Source organism: Amblyraja radiata, chromosome 1 (genome assembly GCF_010909765.2).
Source record: "Amblyraja radiata isolate CabotCenter1 chromosome 1, sAmbRad1.1.pri, whole genome shotgun sequence".
NCBI classification, from domain to species: domain Eukaryota; kingdom Metazoa; phylum Chordata; class Chondrichthyes; order Rajiformes; family Rajidae; genus Amblyraja; species Amblyraja radiata.
In genome coordinates this window covers 56,052,962-56,071,626 of record NC_045956.1, presented here as the reverse complement: position 1 = coordinate 56,071,626, position 18,665 = coordinate 56,052,962, and the positions used below count along the sequence as shown (strand labels likewise).

The 18,665-nt window shown below is 44.3% G+C and overlaps 2 protein-coding genes across 2 annotated transcripts in view; both read left to right on the top strand.

Moving 5' to 3' along the window:
• LOC116974094 (probable E3 ubiquitin-protein ligase HERC4) overlaps positions 1-14,219 on the top strand; it is a 70,501-nt gene extending 56,282 nt beyond the window's left edge. The window contains exons 19-23 of the mRNA XM_033022225.1: positions 230-287; positions 3,451-3,521; positions 6,859-7,042; positions 7,896-7,995; positions 11,805-14,219. Of these exons, the coding sequence (XP_032878116.1) occupies positions 230-287; positions 3,451-3,521; positions 6,859-7,042; positions 7,896-7,995; positions 11,805-12,013 (622 nt within the window). The 3' untranslated portion in view covers positions 12,014-14,219. The remainder of the gene's footprint in view (positions 1-229; positions 288-3,450; positions 3,522-6,858; positions 7,043-7,895; positions 7,996-11,804) is intronic.
• A 1,833-nt stretch (positions 14,220-16,052) lies between these two features.
• The window catches only part of LOC116978563 (probable E3 ubiquitin-protein ligase HERC3), a 76,714-nt gene continuing 74,101 nt past the window's right edge, over positions 16,053-18,665 (top strand). Inside the window, exon 1 of the mRNA XM_033029833.1 lies at positions 16,053-16,287. Within this exon, the coding sequence (XP_032885724.1) occupies positions 16,125-16,287 (163 nt within the window). The 5' untranslated portion in view covers positions 16,053-16,124. The remainder of the gene's footprint in view (positions 16,288-18,665) is intronic.

Below are 18,665 nucleotides of genomic sequence, written 5' to 3'. Positions count from 1 at the left end.
CCCTCTCACCTTAAACCTATCTCCTTTGATGTTGATTCGCCTACCCTGAGTAATAGACCCTGTGCATTCACCATATCTATTCTTCTCATGATCTTATACACCTCTATAAGATCACCCCTCGGCCTCCTGCGCTTCAAGGAACAAAGTCCTATCCTGCCCAACCTCTCCCAACAGCTTAGGTCCTCTGAATTTACTAAGTGTTTTTCCTTCCCTTCTTGGTTGTTTCCAGATATCTGAGAGGTATTTTGGACTATGATGATGTCGATGAGCTTGGCCTTGACTGTACGGTGAGTAAATGATAATGTATTTTAGTCATGGTGTATTGGAGCAGATCTACAATTCTTATGCACAATCGTGAAAAAAGAATTTTCATATGCTGTACAGACATTATTGCCACGTATTTGGGTTCCAGAATGAGGCTCATTTGAGCAGAAGGTGGACCATTTGGCCCATTGAGTCTACTCCACCATTCAATTATGGCTGATTTATCTTTCCCTCTCAACCCCACTTTCCTGCCGTCTCCCCATAACCCTTGATACACACTAGATAATCACGGGACAGGTAGCATCTCTGTAGAGAAGGAATGGGTGACGTTTCAGATCGAGACCTTCCGCAGACTGATGTAAGGGAGGTTGGAGGTAGATAGATAAGAAAGTGTGAAGGTGTGAAAACAGGTCAAAGGGAACCGAGGAAATCAAGGAAAATGTAGAATAGGTCATTGTTAGCTGGGAGAAGTTAACAACAAAACAAATAGAGATAAAATGTAGTCGGAGACAGTAAGACTGGTTGGAAAACTGGGAAGGGGGAGGGAAGGAGAGAGAGGGAAAGCAAAGGTTACTTGAAGTTTGAGAACTCAATGTTCATACCGCTGGGGTGTAAGCTGCCCAAGCGAAATATGAGGTGCTGCCCTCCAATTTACACTGTGCCTCACTCTGACATTGGAGGAGGCCCAGGACAGAAAGGTCAGTGTGGGAATGGGAGGGGGAGTTAAAGTGTCCAGCAACTGAGAGATCAGGTAGGTTCAGGTGGACTGAGCCTGCGCTTGGTCTCGCCGATATACAGGAGTCCACACCTGGAACAGCGGATAAGTAGGTGAGTTTGGAGGAGGTGTAAATGAACCTCTGTCTCACCTGATTAGACTGTCGTGGTCCTTGGACTGAGTCGAGAGTGGAGGTATAGGGACAGGTGTTGCATCTCCTGCGGTTGCAGGGGAAAGTACCTGGGGAAGGGGTGGTTTGGGTGGGAAGGGACGAGTTGACCAGGGAGTTGTAGAGGGAATGGTCTCTGCAGAAAGCGGAAAGAGGTGGAGATGGGAAAATGTAGCCAGTAGTGGGATCCAGTTGAGGTGGCAAAAATGTTGGAGGATTATGTGCTGTATGCGATGGCTGATGGGGTAGAAGGTGAGGACTAGGGGGAGTCTGTCCCTGTTATGCCTGGTGGAAGGGGAGCAAGAATGGAGCTGCGGGATATCGAGGAGACCGTAGTGAGGCCCATGTTCCCTAAACAATGAGACATCTCGGATGTCCTGGTAGGGAACACCTTGGGCGCAGATACGGTGTAGACGGAGGAATTGGGATATGTACATTGAATTGTCAAATTTTAGGTAATAACCCCCCTCTCCCACCTTTTCCACCCTCTGTGTCCAAACTTGACGCGCACCCATTTCTCCCATTGTCCTGACCTTCAATGCTCTCCCCTTCTGTTCCCCCCCTCCCTACAGAGCGGAAAGATCGCACCGACCAGCGATCCCCGTACACTAGTCCTATCCTACACATTAGGGACAATTAGCAATTTTGCCAAAGCCAATCAACCTACAAGCCTGTAAGTCTTTGGAGTGTGGGAGGAAACCCACACGGTCATAGGAAGAACGTACAAACTGTAGTCAGTGTTGAACCCAGGTCACTGGTGCTGTGAAGCAACAACTCTAGTGCCCCACTGAGCCACTGGATGTATCTATGTTACCCTGCTTTTGCAACTGCTTGCTACATACTAGGAGCAATTTACAGAGAGCAATTCACCTACAAATGCACACGTCTTTGGGATATGGGAGGAAACCAGAGCACCCAGAGGAAACCCATGAGGTCACAGGGAGAACGTGTAAACTCCACACAGACAACGCCCAAGGTCAGGATTGAACCTGGATTTAGTTTAGTTTAGAGATACAGCGCGGAAACAGGCCCTTCGGCCCACCGAGTCCGTGCCCACCAGCGATCCCCGTACATTAACACTACTCTAAACACACTAGGGACAAGTATACATTTATACCAAGCCAATTAACCTTCAAACCTGTACGTCTTTGGAGTGTAGGAGGAAACTGAAGATCTTGGAGAAAATCCAAGCAAGTACAAACTCCTTACAGACAAGCACCTATAATCAGGATCAAAGCCGGATCTCAGTTGCTGTAAGGCTGTATCTCTACCGCTGTGCCACCATGCTTCCCGTGACCGGGTCACTGGGTTTGTGAGGCAGCAGCTGTACCACTGCGTCACTGTGGCTACCCAGTGGGTCCTCAACATCTTTTCTCTTTTTTTTCTTTGCACTCAACATTTATTAACAAGACAAAGTACACGTACAAACAAAATATACAAATCACACAGCAGCTGTCAGCATCACATCAGATCATCCTAGAGTTCTGTCGCAGAAGCATCACCTTCACAGGCACCCAAGCAAGCTCATCATATATAATCTTACTTAATATATAATCACCCGTTATGTTAAACCAGACACTTGTATGCAACTTGAAGAACTTATTTTCTCATTGATCACCGCTATGTATGCACTTATACACAGTCACAATCATGTCTGTACATATGATTCCAAATACACGTACACAATACCAGTCGAACTCTTCCCCTCCACTGGGGCTATGGAGAAATCGTGTCCTTAATCAGTCTTGGCAGTTGTAGTAATACCGGTGTCCACATAATGTTGAAAGCATCAATCCTTGACTGGAGTTTAGCTGTTATGCTTTCTATCAAATATACACTTTTCAGTCTTTTCCTCCACTGTTGAACATTTGGTGCCTTTACATTTCTGAATGACACTGTAATCATCTTCTTTGCAATCAACAGCAACACCCCTAGCAAATATGTCTGATTTTTGGTATCTATATTTTCTGGAGTCTCTCCTAGTATGAAGAATGCTGGCTCCAGAGGTAGATCCACCCCCAAGATTAGCTTGATCTCCGCCTGAATGCATCTCCAATATTGATATAATTTGGGACACGCAACATCTTTTCAAGGCTTGGTCACCCTGAATGAAATCAAGCCACATCCTAATCATTGTTTATGGACACATATCCACAAGAATTACTGTTCCTGTCCCAAACTTAAAATGTAATCATCCTTAAAATGGTTAATTTACACTTTTGGAATCACTTACTGTTAGCTATAACCATTAAGTAAACTTGGAACCAAACACAATTATTAACGGGATCTTTTTTTTTTGTAGATGCCCTGGGAAGAGCAATATGTTGAAGTCATTCCAAATTGCAAAACCCAACCTTTGACTAACAAGAACCGGTGAGTTATAATTCAACACTGAAGCAACTGGATTTTAGAGTCTTAGATCTTTAGTTTTAGAGATACAGAGTGGAAACAGGCCGATTGGCCCACCGAGATCACGCTGACCAATGATCACCCGTACACTAGTTCCATCTAATAAACTTGGGGCAATTGACAGAAGCTAATTACCCACAAACCTATATGTCTATGGAGTGTGGGAGGAAGCCGGAGCATCCAGAGGAAACCCACGTGGTCACAGCGAGAACGTACAAACTTCATACACACAGCACCTGTAGTCAGGATCAAACCCGAGTCTCTGGTGCTGTGTTGAACTGTACTGCTGTCACTGTGCCACCCCTGTGAATCTCCAAGCAATCTCCTGGCTCTATGCCCAGACTCAGCTCATTTGCTGCTGAAACCCTCATCCATGTCCATGTTTGTCCGCAGCGACTGTTCCCAATGTCTCCTGCTGACCTTCATTGTTCTTCTCAAGGCAAACATCACCCTGGACTGTGCTGCCGTGACCCAACTTCAACCATGATCCACCCTTCACCCCTCGGCTTGCTTATCTACACTGGCTTACTTTCCAAACCATCATAGCCTATCTGGCTCACCCCTCTTTACTGTTGTCTTTTCCTCCAAGCCACTAAGATCCCTGATCACCAAGACTCCAGTTCGGCTCTTGTTGATCCCTAACTTAAATGTTTCGCCATTGTTACCCAACCCCTTCAATATCAATGTGATCACATACCATCACCCGAAAAGTTGGTGCTTTTCTATCCCTCCTTGAAAACTACGTCACAGAGTTGTCCAACACAGGCCCTTCAGCCCACCTTGTCCGAACCAATCTCTTTGCCCATCTGCTCTTATCCCACTTGCCTGCATTCGACATGTATCTTTCTGTAGCCATGCCTAATCAAGGGCCTGTCTAAATGCTACTTAAACATAGTCATTGTATCTGATTCCACCACCATATTTTGTTTGATATTCTTCCACAATATCCTTCTAGCATCACCTTGTAACATTAAACACACAATATAAATGAAGGATTTTGTCATTCATCTCGCCACTTCTAAAGTTGTCCACTCAGCTTTGCGCCATTTTGTGATCTGATGAATTAGTCTTAATAGGCTTCAGTGGGATAAATCCACAGACTTTACTTCCTGCCTCATTCCTGGGAGTTGCTTTAATTGACTGAAAGATACAGCATGGAAACAGGCTCTTCGGCCCTCCATGTCTATGCCGCCCATTGATCACTCATTCACACTAGTTCTATGTTATCCCGCTTTCTCATCGACTCCCTCCACACCAGGGTTCATTTACAATTAACCTACAAACCCTTATATCTCTGGGATGTGAGAGGAAACCGGAGCACCTGGTGAAATTCCAGGGAGATCATGCAAACTCCACCCAGACAACACCTGAGGCTTGGATCGAACCCAGGTCTATCCCGCTGTAATACAGTAGCTCTACCAGCTATGCTATTTTGCTGGGAGTTCTTTGACTCTCGCAGAAATATGTGGTATTTCTGAAAAGCAGGGGGTGTATTTTGGTTACATGGTTCACGTACGTGAAGAGTGGTCTCAATATGGACCACTCATCTATATAACCATATAACAATTACAACACGGAAACAGGCCATCTCGACCCTTCTAGTCCGTGCCGAACACGTATTCTCCCCTAGTCCCATATACCTGCGCTCAAACCATAACCCTCCATTCCTTTCCCGTCCATATAACTATCCAATTTATTTTTAAATGATAAAAACGAACCTGCCTCCACCACCTTCACTGGAAGCTCATTCCACACAGCCACCACTCTCTGAGTAAAGAAGTTCCCCCTCATGTTACCCCTTAACTTCTGTCCCTTAATTCTCAAGCCATGTCCCCTTGTTTGAATCTTCCCTACTCTCAGTGGGAAAAGCTTATCCACGTCAACTCTGTCTATCCCTCTCATCATTTTAAAGACCTCTATCAAGTCCCCCCTTAACCTTCTGCGCTCCAAAGAATAAAGCCCTAACTTGTTCAACCTTTTTCTGTAACTTAGTTGCTGAAACCCAGGCAACATTCTAGTAAATCTCCTCTGTACTCTCTCTATTTTGTTGACATCCTTCCTATAATTAGGCGACCAGAATTGTACACCATACTCCAGAATTGGCCTCACCAATGCCTTGTACAATTTTAACATTACATCCCAACTTCTATACTCAATGCTCTGATTTATAAAGGCCAGCACACCAAAAGCTTTCTTTACCACCCTATCTACATGAGATTCTGCTTTCAGGGAACTGTGCACAGTTATTCCCAGAACCCTCTGTTCACCTGCATTCTTCAATTCCCTACCATTTACCATGTACGTCCTATTTTGATTTGTCCTGCCAAGATGTAGCACCTCACACTTATCAGCATTAAACTCCATCTGCCATCTTTCAGCCCACTCTTCCAACTGGCATAAATCTCTATGTAGACTTTGAAAATCTACTTCATTATCCACAACCCCACCTATCTTAGTATCATCTGCATACTTACTAATCCAATTTACCACACCATCATCCAGATCATTGATATACATGACAAACAACAGTGGACCCAACACAGATCCCTGTGGCACCCCACTAGTCACTGGCCTCCAACCTGACAAACAACCATCCACCATTACTCTCTGGCATCTCCCATTCAGCCACTGTTGAATCCATCTTGCTACTCCACCATTAATACCCAACCATTGAACCTTCTTAACCAACCTTCCATGAGGATCTACACTGATCTCAATTGAGAATTTGCATTGGTACCATAGTGTGTTGGTCAGGTTAGTGACCAATAGCTAGAGCTCCAAGACACAAGCATGAATCCTGCCAAGCCACTGGAGAAATTTAACTAAATTAAATAAATCTGGAATGAATACTAGTCTTAGCAGTGGTTGAAACACAAAAGTGTATTGGCATAAAATTCCATCTGGTTCACTAATGTCCTGCCAGACCTACAACATACTTGGTTCTTAATTGCTCCTCCCCAACCTTACTAATTCAAAAGTGATTCTGAATTGTGGCCACGTCTAGTGAATAAGAAAATAAAGTAAGTCACAATTGCTGGAGTAGCAGTGGGTAACATTTCGAGTCAGGACCCTTCTTCAGACTAACCCAAAATGTCGCCTATCCATGTTCACCAGAGATGCTGTCTGACCCGCTGAGTTACACCAGCACTTTGTGTCTTTCTTTGGTAAACCAGCATATACAGCTCCTTGTTACTAAGTGTCTTTGCATTGAACATTTTGTCGCATGTTACATTTTGTAATCAGAAAAGTTTTGTGATCTATGTAATCAAAAGGAGAAATGTTGTCATCTTTGTTATCAAAGGGAGAGATTTGTAGAAGCCTGCATGAACTACATATTCAAAACTTCAATCAAAAAACCCTTTGATGAATTTAGAAAAGGATTCTTTCAGATTTTGGATGAAAATTTGATTAAATACTTCCATCCTCAAGAGCTGAGGGACATGTTGATTGGAAGTAATGACTATGACTGGAAAATGCTGGAGCAGGTTTGAAAATCTTTATTGCGATTCAGTATTGTTGCATTGGGAAAAATGGCAGCCATCTTGTACACATCATGTTCCCACGAATGGCACTGTGATCACATTTCACTGCACTTTATTATGTATGTGATGAATAAATCTAATTGATTGATTGATGCATCAGAGAAACTTCTTATGAAGCACAGAGATACCTATTTCAATGCACAATGAACAATTTACACACCAAAAGTGTCTTCAGTATTGTTTAATTCCATAAACACAGTAGAGCTTCCACTAATACCTCACTTTCCCTGGCCCTGCCTTTGCGATGTGTTTGTGTGTGTGTGTGCTCCACTCTGACAATCGCGTTCCAGTTCCCGGTTTTTCACGCGAGTGCCACAAACAGTCTGCTGAAAAATCGCCCAAGTGGGATTTAGTAAAACTAAAAAGCATGGCTGCCCGCATGCCACAAGGTGGTGGTGTGGAAAACCAGACATGGTTTATGGATCAGGTCATCAGCAGCAAAACCAGACACCGATCAAATCAGCAATACTGTTTGATCTACAGTTTGTAGTTCCACCGCTTCCTCTGGCAGCACATTCTATATATCAACCTCTAGCTGTGCGGGAAAAAAACTTGCATCTCAGATCCCCTTTAAAACTCCTTCCTCTCACTTTAAGCCTACACCCTCCTATTTTTTGATACCTCTGTCCAAATCATTGAAGATCTGAATAAATTTCCCCTTGCTTGGCTCAGTATCAATTTTTCACTTGGTTGTCTCCCACTATGCCAGTTAGCAGCACTTTGCTAAATTAAAGGCTTTTGCCATTAATCTCTCCCCTGTGTGTGTCTATAAACACTAATGATGTTTTCCACACAGATTACAGCCTATCAAGGATACCACATATCACACCCAACCATCAAGATATTCTGGAAGGTTTTCCATGAAATGACTTTGGACGAGAAGAAACTATTCCTCTGTAAGTACCTCCCTGAGCTCTGAAAATATCTCAGTGTTAAGATGGGTTCAACTACTTCCAAAAGCTCTATTGTGATCATCGCTCGAAGGGCTTGTCTGCTCTTCTGGTTTTTAATAAAAGACCCAACCCACCCCCTCATCCAGTTGCTCAACCCAAATTAACTACATGTGATCTTACATAGACTAATTCAACAGATTATGTAGAACCAATTATTTTAGTGAGGAAACCAGAACAAGGTGGTTCATTGTTAAAATTAAATCTAGGCTGTACTAAGGTGGAATCTCTGACACCTTGTCCATACAAACAGAAAGATGTGCATTCAGAGACCCGACTTAGATTCTGACCTTGGGCACTGCCTGTGTAGAGTTTGCATGCACTCTCTGTGGCCAAATTTCCTCCAGTTGTTCCAGTTTGATCCGAGTTTGTACGTTCTCCCTGTGACCATGTGGGTTTTCTCCGGGTTCTCTGGTTTCCAGCCACATTCCAAAGATGTGCAGGTTTGCAGGTTAATTATCTTCTGTAAATTGTCCCTAGTGTGTAGGGTAGAACTAGTGTATGGGTGATCGTTGGTCAGCGCAGATTCCGTGGGCCAAAGGGCCCGTTTCTATGCGGGTTTGTAAGTTAATTGGCCTTTCTAAGTTGCCCCTAATGCATTGGTGCGCAAATGGGATAACATACAACTAGTGTTAACAGGTGATTGTTGGTCAGCGTAGACTCAGTGGGTCAAAGGGCCTGTTTCCATGCTGTATATTTCAATCAAGATAACATTTCGCATTCCTTTAAAGATGTTCTTTATAATCAATGAAATGTGTTTGAAATCCTGTAAAAAATAGTCTGCTTTAGGTTAGACAAGATTAGGTTGATATAGATGCATGTGTGGCTCTAGACCATCTCTGTTGCAGCTCTATTGATAAAAACAGAGTTGTGTTCACCCCCTCACTTCCTTAGGTCAACAACCAATTCTTTTGCCATGCTGGTGTTAAAGGCTAGGTTCTTGTTCAGACATCATGCTACAAGGTTCTTGATCTATTCCCCGTCTCATTGTTATCCTTTGTCAGGCAGACAATAGTGGCATCATGGGCAATGATGAGGTTGGTGTTGTACAAGGCCGTACAGCCATTAGTGTACAGGGACTAGAGCAGGGGACTAAGCACTAGACCCGGGGACTAAGCACTAGACCCTGAGGAGCACCAGTGCTGGAGGAAATGTTATGACTAATTCTAACTGGCTGACGTCTGCCAGTCTGGAAGTCCAGAAGTCAGTTGCAGATGGAGGCCCCAAAGCCAAGGTGCAGAAGCTTGGAGGTGGCAGTAGTGGGTGGTAAAGTATGGCAGAATGGCACAGTGGTAGAATTGGCTCCATACAGCAGCAGAGACCCTGGATCGATCCTGACTACAGGTGCTGTCTGTACTGAGTTTGTGCGTTCTCCCTGTGACCGCGTGGGTTTTCTCCGGGTGCACCGTTTCCTCACACATTCCAAAGACATGCAGGTTTGCAAGTTAATTGGCTTCTGTAAATTGTTCCTAGTGTACAATAGAATTAGTGCATGAGTGATCGCTGGTCTGTCTGCATTTGGTGGACCGAAGGGCCTGTTTCCATGCTGTATCTCTAAAACAAAAGATCAGTTTACTTGATATTATGGTTCTGAATGCTGAGTTGTACTCAATGAATAACATCCTGATGCAGGTGTTCTTATTGTTAAGGTGATCCAAAGGTGAATGTAATGCAAGGGAGAGCGTCTCCCGTGTAGAACCAGAACACACAGGAGTAGAATTAGGCCATTCGGCCCATTGATTCTATTCTGCCATTTGATCATGGCTGATCGTTTTTTTCCCTCTCAGCCCCATTCTCCTGCCTTCTCCCCATAACATTTGACGCCCTTTCCAATCAAATAGGTAGAGTCATACTGCACGGAAACAGGCCCTTCGGCCCAGCTTGCCCCATCTACACCAGTCCCTCCTGCCCACGTTGGCCCAAACAGGACATATAACATAGAACATCGAGCAATACAGAACAAGAAGAGGCCCTTCGGTCCTATCCCTCTAAACCTTTCCTATCCATGTACCTGTCAATCGTCGATTTAAAAATATCCAATGACTTGACCTTCACAGCCATAATGAATTCCACAGATTCACCACCCTCTGACTAAAGAAATTCCTCCTCTCCTTTCTGAAGATACGTCCTTTTATTCTAAGGCTGTGCCATTTGGTTCTAGACTCTCCCACTATTGGAAACATCCTTTCCACATCCGCACTATGTAGACCTTTCATTATTCAGCAGGTTATTTTAGACTTATTTTACCTGCATGAAAGTTGTCTGAGAGACTGGGGCAGATGTGGGGCATTGACAATCTTTCAAAGCTCTTTGTTTCGATCAATATTTGAGCTACTGGACGGTAGTCATTGAGTCGCTGGAGATTGGAATGATGGAAAAGTCCTTGAAGCAGATGGGGTAGAGAGTTATTGAAGTGAAGGGATGAAGATTTTGTCCCCTTTATCAACGAGGGTTGAGGGAATGTTTAAGAGCAACAGTGGTTCTGCTGGTAGAGCTGCTATCCCCCACCTCCAGTGACCCAGGTTCAATCCTGACCTCGGGTCCTCTCAATGCAGAGTTTGCATGTTCTCCAGGTGACCATATGGGTTTCCAACAGAAGCTCTGTTTTCCTCCCGCGGCACCATGATGTGTGGGTTGCTAGGTTGATTGGCCAAAGATGGACAGAAAAAGCTGGAATAACTCAACGGGTCAAACAGTATCTCCGGAGCAAAGGAATAGGTGACATTTTGGGTCAAGACCCTTTGTCTGACTGAGAATCAATCGGGGAAAAGGGAATCAAAAGATATAGACGGTGATCTAGAGAGATATAGAATAAATAATTGAAAGATATGCAAAAAAGTAACCATGATAGAGGAAACAGGCCATTGATAGTTGTGTGTTAGGTGAGAATGAGTACAGACAATGACACTCAACAAGACGACTGAAATTGGTACGATTTGGGTGGGGGAGGGATGGAGAGAGAGGAAATGCAAGGATTACCTGAAGTTAGAGAAATCAATATTCATACCACTGGGCTGTAAGCTGCCCAAGTGAAATATGAGATCCTGTTCCTCCAATTTGCATTTGGCCTCACTCTGACAGTGGAGGAGGTTTTGGACAGAATGGTCAGTGTGGGAATAGGAAGAGGAATTCAAGTGTTTGGCAACTTGGAGATCAGGTAGATCCAGGCGGACTGAGGCGGACTGAGCAAAGTTGTTCAGTGAAACACCCGGCCAGTCTACGTTTGTTTTTGCCGATGTATGAGAGTCTATGATCAGACTCGGTGTGCTTATGATGTAGCATTCACCTTTTTTTGTTTCTTGCATGTCATTCTCAAATGCTGATTTGTAAGAATATTGATTAATTGATTGGTGGAATGATTGAAATATACAGCATGGAAACCGGCCCTTTGGTCTACTGAGTCCACATCGACCATCGGTCACCCATTCACACCAGTTCTACGTTATCCCACTTTCCCATCCACTCTCTAAACAATGTGAGACATTTTACAGAAGCCAGTAACCTGCAAACTCGCAGCTGTTTGGGAAGTGGGAGGTAACCAGAGCACTCGGGGAAAACCACACGGTCGCAGAAAGAACGTGCAAACTCCACACAGACAGGACCCAAGATCAGGATCAAACGTGGGTCTCTGGCGCTGTGAGGTAGCGGGTCTACCAGCTACACCACTGTGCAGCCAAAATATATGTATATGTGGAATGTACTTTTCTGAATCATGTAACATAACTTCTGATAATCTAATAATGTTCCTTTCTCAGCATTTATCTTCGGATCTGACCAAATTCCAGTGATGGGAATGAAGTGTTTGAAGATAATAATTTCTTCATGTGAGTTGACTGAAGATGATTATCCAGAGGCAGCCACTTGTTTTGACATCTTGCTTCTACCAGAGTATACCAGTGCAGAATCTCTGAGAACAAAACTGGTGACAGCTATCAAAGCTAAGAAGAAACTTAATAGAGAATGAAGCTACTCAGCAAAAGAGACTTCAGCTTTTAATGGAAGAAACATTAGCAACGACACCCTATCCAATGATCCACACCTGCACTTATATCAAAGACTAGGAACAGCTGGGAAGAAACTGTCCCTGAATCTGGTGGAAATGTTCAAGACTGGAAACCTCTATAATGTTCATGTTGTAAAGCAAAGTGTTGTCAAACTTGTGTATGAACAGAGCAGATTTTGAAATTGGAGTGTAATTTCTTCTGCACTCTTAAAGGAAGTTTATTTTGCAACTATTTAGGAGGCCCTTTGGCCCATCAGGTCTTCGAACAATCCCTTTGGTCTCATTACCTTTCTCATTTCCCTGTACCCGGCTTTATCTATTTCTCAGGGCAGCACAGTCGCGCAGCGGTAGAGTTGCTGCCTTGCGGCGCCAGAGACCTGGGTTTGATTCTGACTATGGGTACTGTCTGTGTGGAGTTTGCATGTTCTCCCTGTGACCTGCTTTGGTTTTCTCTGGGTGCCCGTTTCCTCACACAGTTTTAAGAAAGAATGGCAGATGATGGAAAAATCGAAAGTAGACAAAAATGCCGGAGAAACCCTGCGGGTGAGGCAGCATCTATGGAGCGAAGGAATAGGTGATGTTTCGGGTCGAGACCCTTCCTCACACAGGTTTGTAGGTTAATTGGCTTTGGTACAATTGTAAATTGCCCTAGTGTGTAGGATAATGTGAGTATGGGGTGATTGCTGGTCCGCACGGACTCGGTGGGCCGAAGGGCCTATTTCCGCGCTGTATCTCTAAGCTAAACTAAACTAAATATTGTCACCTTAAATTCTTTTTACAATGAGTTGCCGTTGACAATTAACCTAACAGCACGTCATCAGGATGTGGAACAAATCCAGAGCCCCCGTAGGAAACCCCACAGAGAGAACATGCAAGGTTTGGGGTCAGGACCGAACCAGGAGCTGTGAGGCAGCTCCACTGACTGCTGTGCCTTCACATGGTTGGTAATTTGGTTAAAACACCCACTGTGTACGATCGGAAAATGCCATGGCTCATTGGTGTCAGTGTGTGGACTATGTTGATGTACTGCCTATCCTTGGAACATTTTGCTGGATCATCCATTGGATATTTATGCTACTGAGACCTGCCAATTCATGGAGGCACATAAAGAGATGTTGAATAAATACACTAAAAGAAAGGAATGACCCAACGGGCAGCAACCACGCCTCGACAGCAAGCCTGGCTCGCAACCAGGAACCCACCTGGAGTCGTCCGAGACTCGTCTCCTGTTCGACTCTGAAGACCGGGAACTGGTGAGGAGGACTGCGATGGCGGACAAATGTCTGTTTTCAAAATGGCGGCGGAAGGAGGAGAGGATCGGTGTTGCCAGGACAACGGGCCTTGAAGGCCAAGATAAGGCTGCGCTCTTAGGAACTCTGAAACTTTGTTGACGCCAGAAACGTGGCAACACTTTGTGTACTGTCTCGGTGATGTCTACTATTACACTTCATTTGTTGCAATTTGATTATGCTAGTCTGGAGTATGATTTAATTAGATTGTTTGCAAAAAATATATATATATTCACTGTGCTTGGGTACAGAGGTAAATGCGAAAGTAATGTATCATCATCACTGTTAATCATCACCAGTGTAAAAACATTAAATACAATCATACACTCAGCAGACCAGGTAGCATCTGTGGAAAGTGAAATTATTCATATTTCAGTTTGATAACCTTTTGTAAGAACTGGGAAAGTATAATTGAACATTAAAAGCTGCTGATAATCTGTTCAAATTAAGGGGATAGGCCAACGCATTAGAGCCAAATGGCTTTTTTCCTGTGCTGTAATTATGAGAATACTTTAAGTAGTTTTTGGTCATCATATTAGCTAAGAGCAAAGCATTCAAAGGGAATGGAGATGCAAGAATCTGCAAATGCTGGGATCTTGAACAAAAAACCAAGTGCTGGAAGAACTCAGTGGGTCAGGCTGCATCCTCGTGTGAAGAAAAGGTCCCAACACGAGACATTGTCTGTCTATTTCCTTGCACAAATACTGCCTGACCCGTTCACTTCCTCCAGCAGTTTATTTAATGCAATCGAAAACAAACCCAGCTTGCATTGGGATTTCTGGTCATGGTGCTATCGAGTTCTGTTTTCACACTGCATCTCTAAAGTCTTTTAAAAAAAAAAAAAAAGCATATCTCCGGAGACCAGGATCAGGCTAGATTTCAGAGACTTGGGGTTTGAAAATGGCCAGATGGCACCAGAACATTGTAACTCTTGCATCGTTCAACCCTTAACTTGTATATGATTGTAGTCATGGTGTGATTTAACGGGATAGCACACCAAACAAAGCTTTTCACTACTTTGGTACATGTGCTAATAATAAAATTAATTGATTTAAAAGTAAACTTTTCCAAGTGTGGTCTCGCCAATGACTTGTATAGCTACAAACTAAGGCTTGTCACTAAACATCTATACATGTGACAATAATAAACTTAAACCTAAACATTATCCAAAAGATGGTCCCTCTGGCTGTGTGGCGGCGCTTCTGTCAGGACTGCATTGGTGTCAGTTCAATTTGAGTCCAAGAGTGGGATTTGAACTGACGGACTTGTGACCCAGAGGCAAGGGTGTGCCACTGCATCATCTGTGATTCATTTCCTTTCCAGTGTGACAGCTTGGTTTCCATTTCCAATCCTTATGGCTGGAGTTCAGCAAGAATGATGAAAGGAAACTGAAACTGAAAGCATGAAAGGAATGCAGAAAAACACTGGGTGGAATCGGAAACAATACTCAATTACAGAGCAGGTCAACTCGAAGAGGAAATACTGAAATATAATATTTTGCTCTATTAGAGATAGAATCACAGTCACACATTGCCCATGCCGACCAACATGTCCCATCTACACTGATCCCAGCTGCCTGTTTTTGGTCCATATTCCTCTAAACCTATCTTATCTATGTACCTATATAAATGTTTTTTAAATATTGTGACAGTACCTGCATCAGAGAGGCAATGCAGAGGTTACCCATGTTCTCCAGAGATGGTGCGTGACCCCAGTACTTTGTGTGTTTTTCAATATCAACCAGCATCTGTGGTTCTTTGTTTCTCCCTTTCAGTTTGGTTTATTTGGTTTAGTCCACGTGGACCAACTTACAACAAAAAGCTTTTGTTGCGTGTTAACCATTTAGCAGAAAGACAATACATGATTACAATCGAGCCATTCACAGTGTACAGATAGATGATAAGGGAATAACATTTAGTGCGCGATAAAGTCAGTAAAATCTGATCGAAGATAGTCCGAGGGACTCCAATGAGGTAGATAGTAGTTTCGGACTGCTTTCTAGTTGTGTTAGGATGGTTCAGTTGCCTGATAACAGCAGGGAAGAAACTGTCCCTGAATATGGTGGTGTGTGTTTTCACACTTCTATACCTTTTTCCAGAGGGGAGAAGAGGGATTGGCCGGGGTGCGACTCGTCCTTGATAATGCTGCTGGCCTTGCCGAGGCAAAGTGAGGTATAAATTGAGTCAATGGAAGGGAGGTTGGTTGGTGTGATGGTCTGGGCTGCGTCCGCTATTCTCTGAAATTTCTTGCGGTCTTGGATGGAGTTGTTCCCAAACCAAGTTGTGATGCATCTCGATAAAAAGCTTTCCACGGAACATCTGTAGTTGGTGAGAGTTGCTGAGGACAAGGAAGTCATAAGGAATAGGTGTAGAATTAGGCCATTCGGCCCATCAAGTCTACTCCGCCATTCAATCATGGCTGATCTATCTCTACCTCCTAATCCCATTCTCCTGCCTTCTCCCCATAACCTCTGACACGTGTACTAATCAAGAAGCATTGGTGTGCTTTCCTTGTAAGCTCGTTGAGTAACATTAGTGTTCACTTGAGCACAGGACTCGTTGCCAGGGGGTGAGAAGCGGCTCCCGTGTGAAATACCCCAGAGAGGGATTCCCCCTCACCTGCCTCCTGGAGATGACATTGGTGGACGGGGATGTTTGGGGCGGGGCTTGAGGGCGGGACTCCCCCCACGTGATGATAAAGTGACACTTTATAACCTGACACTGGGGTTTCATCTCATTTCTTTCACACTTTGACCGGATCGTTTGCGGTGTCACGAAGGGGCGATGTTGTACAACTGGGAGACGGGCTTGCAGCCCGAACGTTGCTCCGACTTGGGGGATGTTCTGGGCACCGAGCAGATCCGGCACCTTTGCTGCCGGAGCGGATGCACAGTAGTTGTGTTGTCCAGCGGGAAGATTTTCAGGAGAGTCGATGGAAAACCACCTGGTAAGGGGGAACATACATGCGGGTAAAATCCTGTGTGCTGCAGGATGTTGTTGTGTCTCAAATTGACACGCAGTAAATTATATATTGAGGCAATCTGTAATGTCACCAAAGCGTGTGGGATGTACAGCAATCTACGTATTTGATACAAAGTGCTGGAGTAACTTAGTGGGTCAGGCAGCATCGCTCTGTGTAGAAATAAGGAACTACAGAAAAACTGCTTTTTATTTCATGCAAAAAAACGCCATAAATCGGTATTATGCTGGAATCAATATTTCTGATTCTAGTTTAAGTGATTTACAGATAATGGAAGAATTATAAAATTGAATTAATATTTACAAGCTCATTAGTCTGTTTTCGTTATATTTAGTTAAAGATTTGAAAATTATATTTAATAACATTTTTAAAAGTATTATATATTACAACAAAAATGAGTATTATTTTCTCTCTCCACTTCTCTTCCACCTTGGGAGTCGATTTTCCAATCTGGGTAATGATTGGAATTAGTTCCTGGGGTATTGGGCTGGGTCTGCTCTCTGGGCGCTGATCCCGGGGCAGTACGTTTGTATTTTGTTTAGCGCTGGTTAGTTTCACTTTCTCTTCTCACGCACAGTGTCAGCGCCACAAGCAGGCAGTCGATCTGCATAGAAAAACAATGACGTTATCCGCTTGAGCGGTGTAAACGAAACTCTTCCCTCCAACTCCGCCTTTGCCTTTTATTGTGATCGGCGACCAGGGAATAATTTCGAAGGAACTATTTTGGTGGATAAAACTGTAATGGGTGGTAAATGAGAGTGAATTGACAAAATTAATCCCGATGTATGGTCAATCCAGTGAGGAGTATACAAATTGCTGAAACACTTCAAGGAACTGCAGATGCTGATTGTGTGGGAAAGAACTGCAGATGCTGGTTTAAATGGAAGTTCGACACAAAATGCTGGAGTAACTCAGCGGGACAGGCAGCATCTCTGGAGAGAAGGCTTCTCCACCGTTCCTGCTCACCGGAGATGCTGCTTGCCCCGCTGAGTTAGTCCAGCATTTTGTGTCTACCTGCAGTCTGCTGATTAATGCACAACAGGACACAAAGTGCTGGAGTAACAGCGCGGCAGTCAGGCAGCATCTCTGGAGAATGGTATGAAGCTTCAAAATAACAATTAAAGACGCAAATGCTGGAAAATCTGAAATTAAAAGGTGGAATAGGTCAACATAGGTGAGACGGGCTTTGATATGCAGATGGTTGGAACAAAGGCCGGCAATAAGAAAAGAAGGTGTGAACAGGTTTGAAGAGTTGCAGACTGTAAAACCAGAGGAAGGAAAGTGACGGGGGTTATGTCAAGTCAACTTTATTTGTCACATACACATACAAGATGTGCAGTGAAATGAAAGTGGCAATGCCTGCGGATTGTGCAAAAACTACAGAACAGAATAGAACAGAATCAGTCTGAAGAAGGGTTTCGGCCCGAAACGTCGCCTATTTCCTTCGCTCCATAGATGCTGCTGCACCCGCTGAGTTTCCCCAGCAATTTTGTGTACCTTCGATATTCCAGCATCTGCAGTTCCCTTTTGAACAGAACAGAATCAGTGTTTACATGTTAGAAAATATTTTATTTACAAGACACAACACAACAGTAAATTAGTCCCTGGTGAGATAAGAGTTTACAGTCCTGATGGCCTGTGGGAAGAAACTCGGTCTCATCCTCTGTTTTCACAGCATGACAGTGGAGGCATTTGCCTGACCGTAGCAGCTGGAACAGGCCGCTGCTGGGGTGGTAAGGGTCCCCCATAATGTTGCTGGCTCTGGATCTGCACCTCCTGGTGTATAGGTCCTGCAGGAGGGCGAGTGTAGTTCCCATAGTGCGTTCGGCTGAACGCACTACTCTCTGCAGAGCCTTCCTGTCCTGGGCAGAGCAGTTCCCAAACCAGTGTGTGATGTTGCCGGACAAGATGCCTTCTAGCCCAGAGTAGAAGCACTGAAGGATCTTCAGAGAGACTCTGAATTTCCTCAGCTGCCTGAGGTGGTAATGGCGCTACCTTGCCTTACTCACCAGCGCGGCAATGTGTGTTGTCCATGTCAGATCCTCTGTGATGTGGATTCCCAGGTATTTAAAGCAGCTCACCCTATCCACAGTAGGGGGAGGGGGGGGAGAAAAAGTGAGAGTCTAGGTGGGGCACAGGAGATGGATGAGGGAGGAGGAGTGTGCAGGAGGCAGTTGTGTGTGTGTGTGTGTGTGTGTGTGGGGGGGGGGGGGGCATGATTGGTGAGAAACTACCTAGAACCGGTAAAACTACCTCGGTGACGCTTTGGGTCGAGACACCTTCTTCGGACGTCTCACCCATTTGTCCTGACCTGAAACGTCACCTATCCATGTTCTTCACAAATC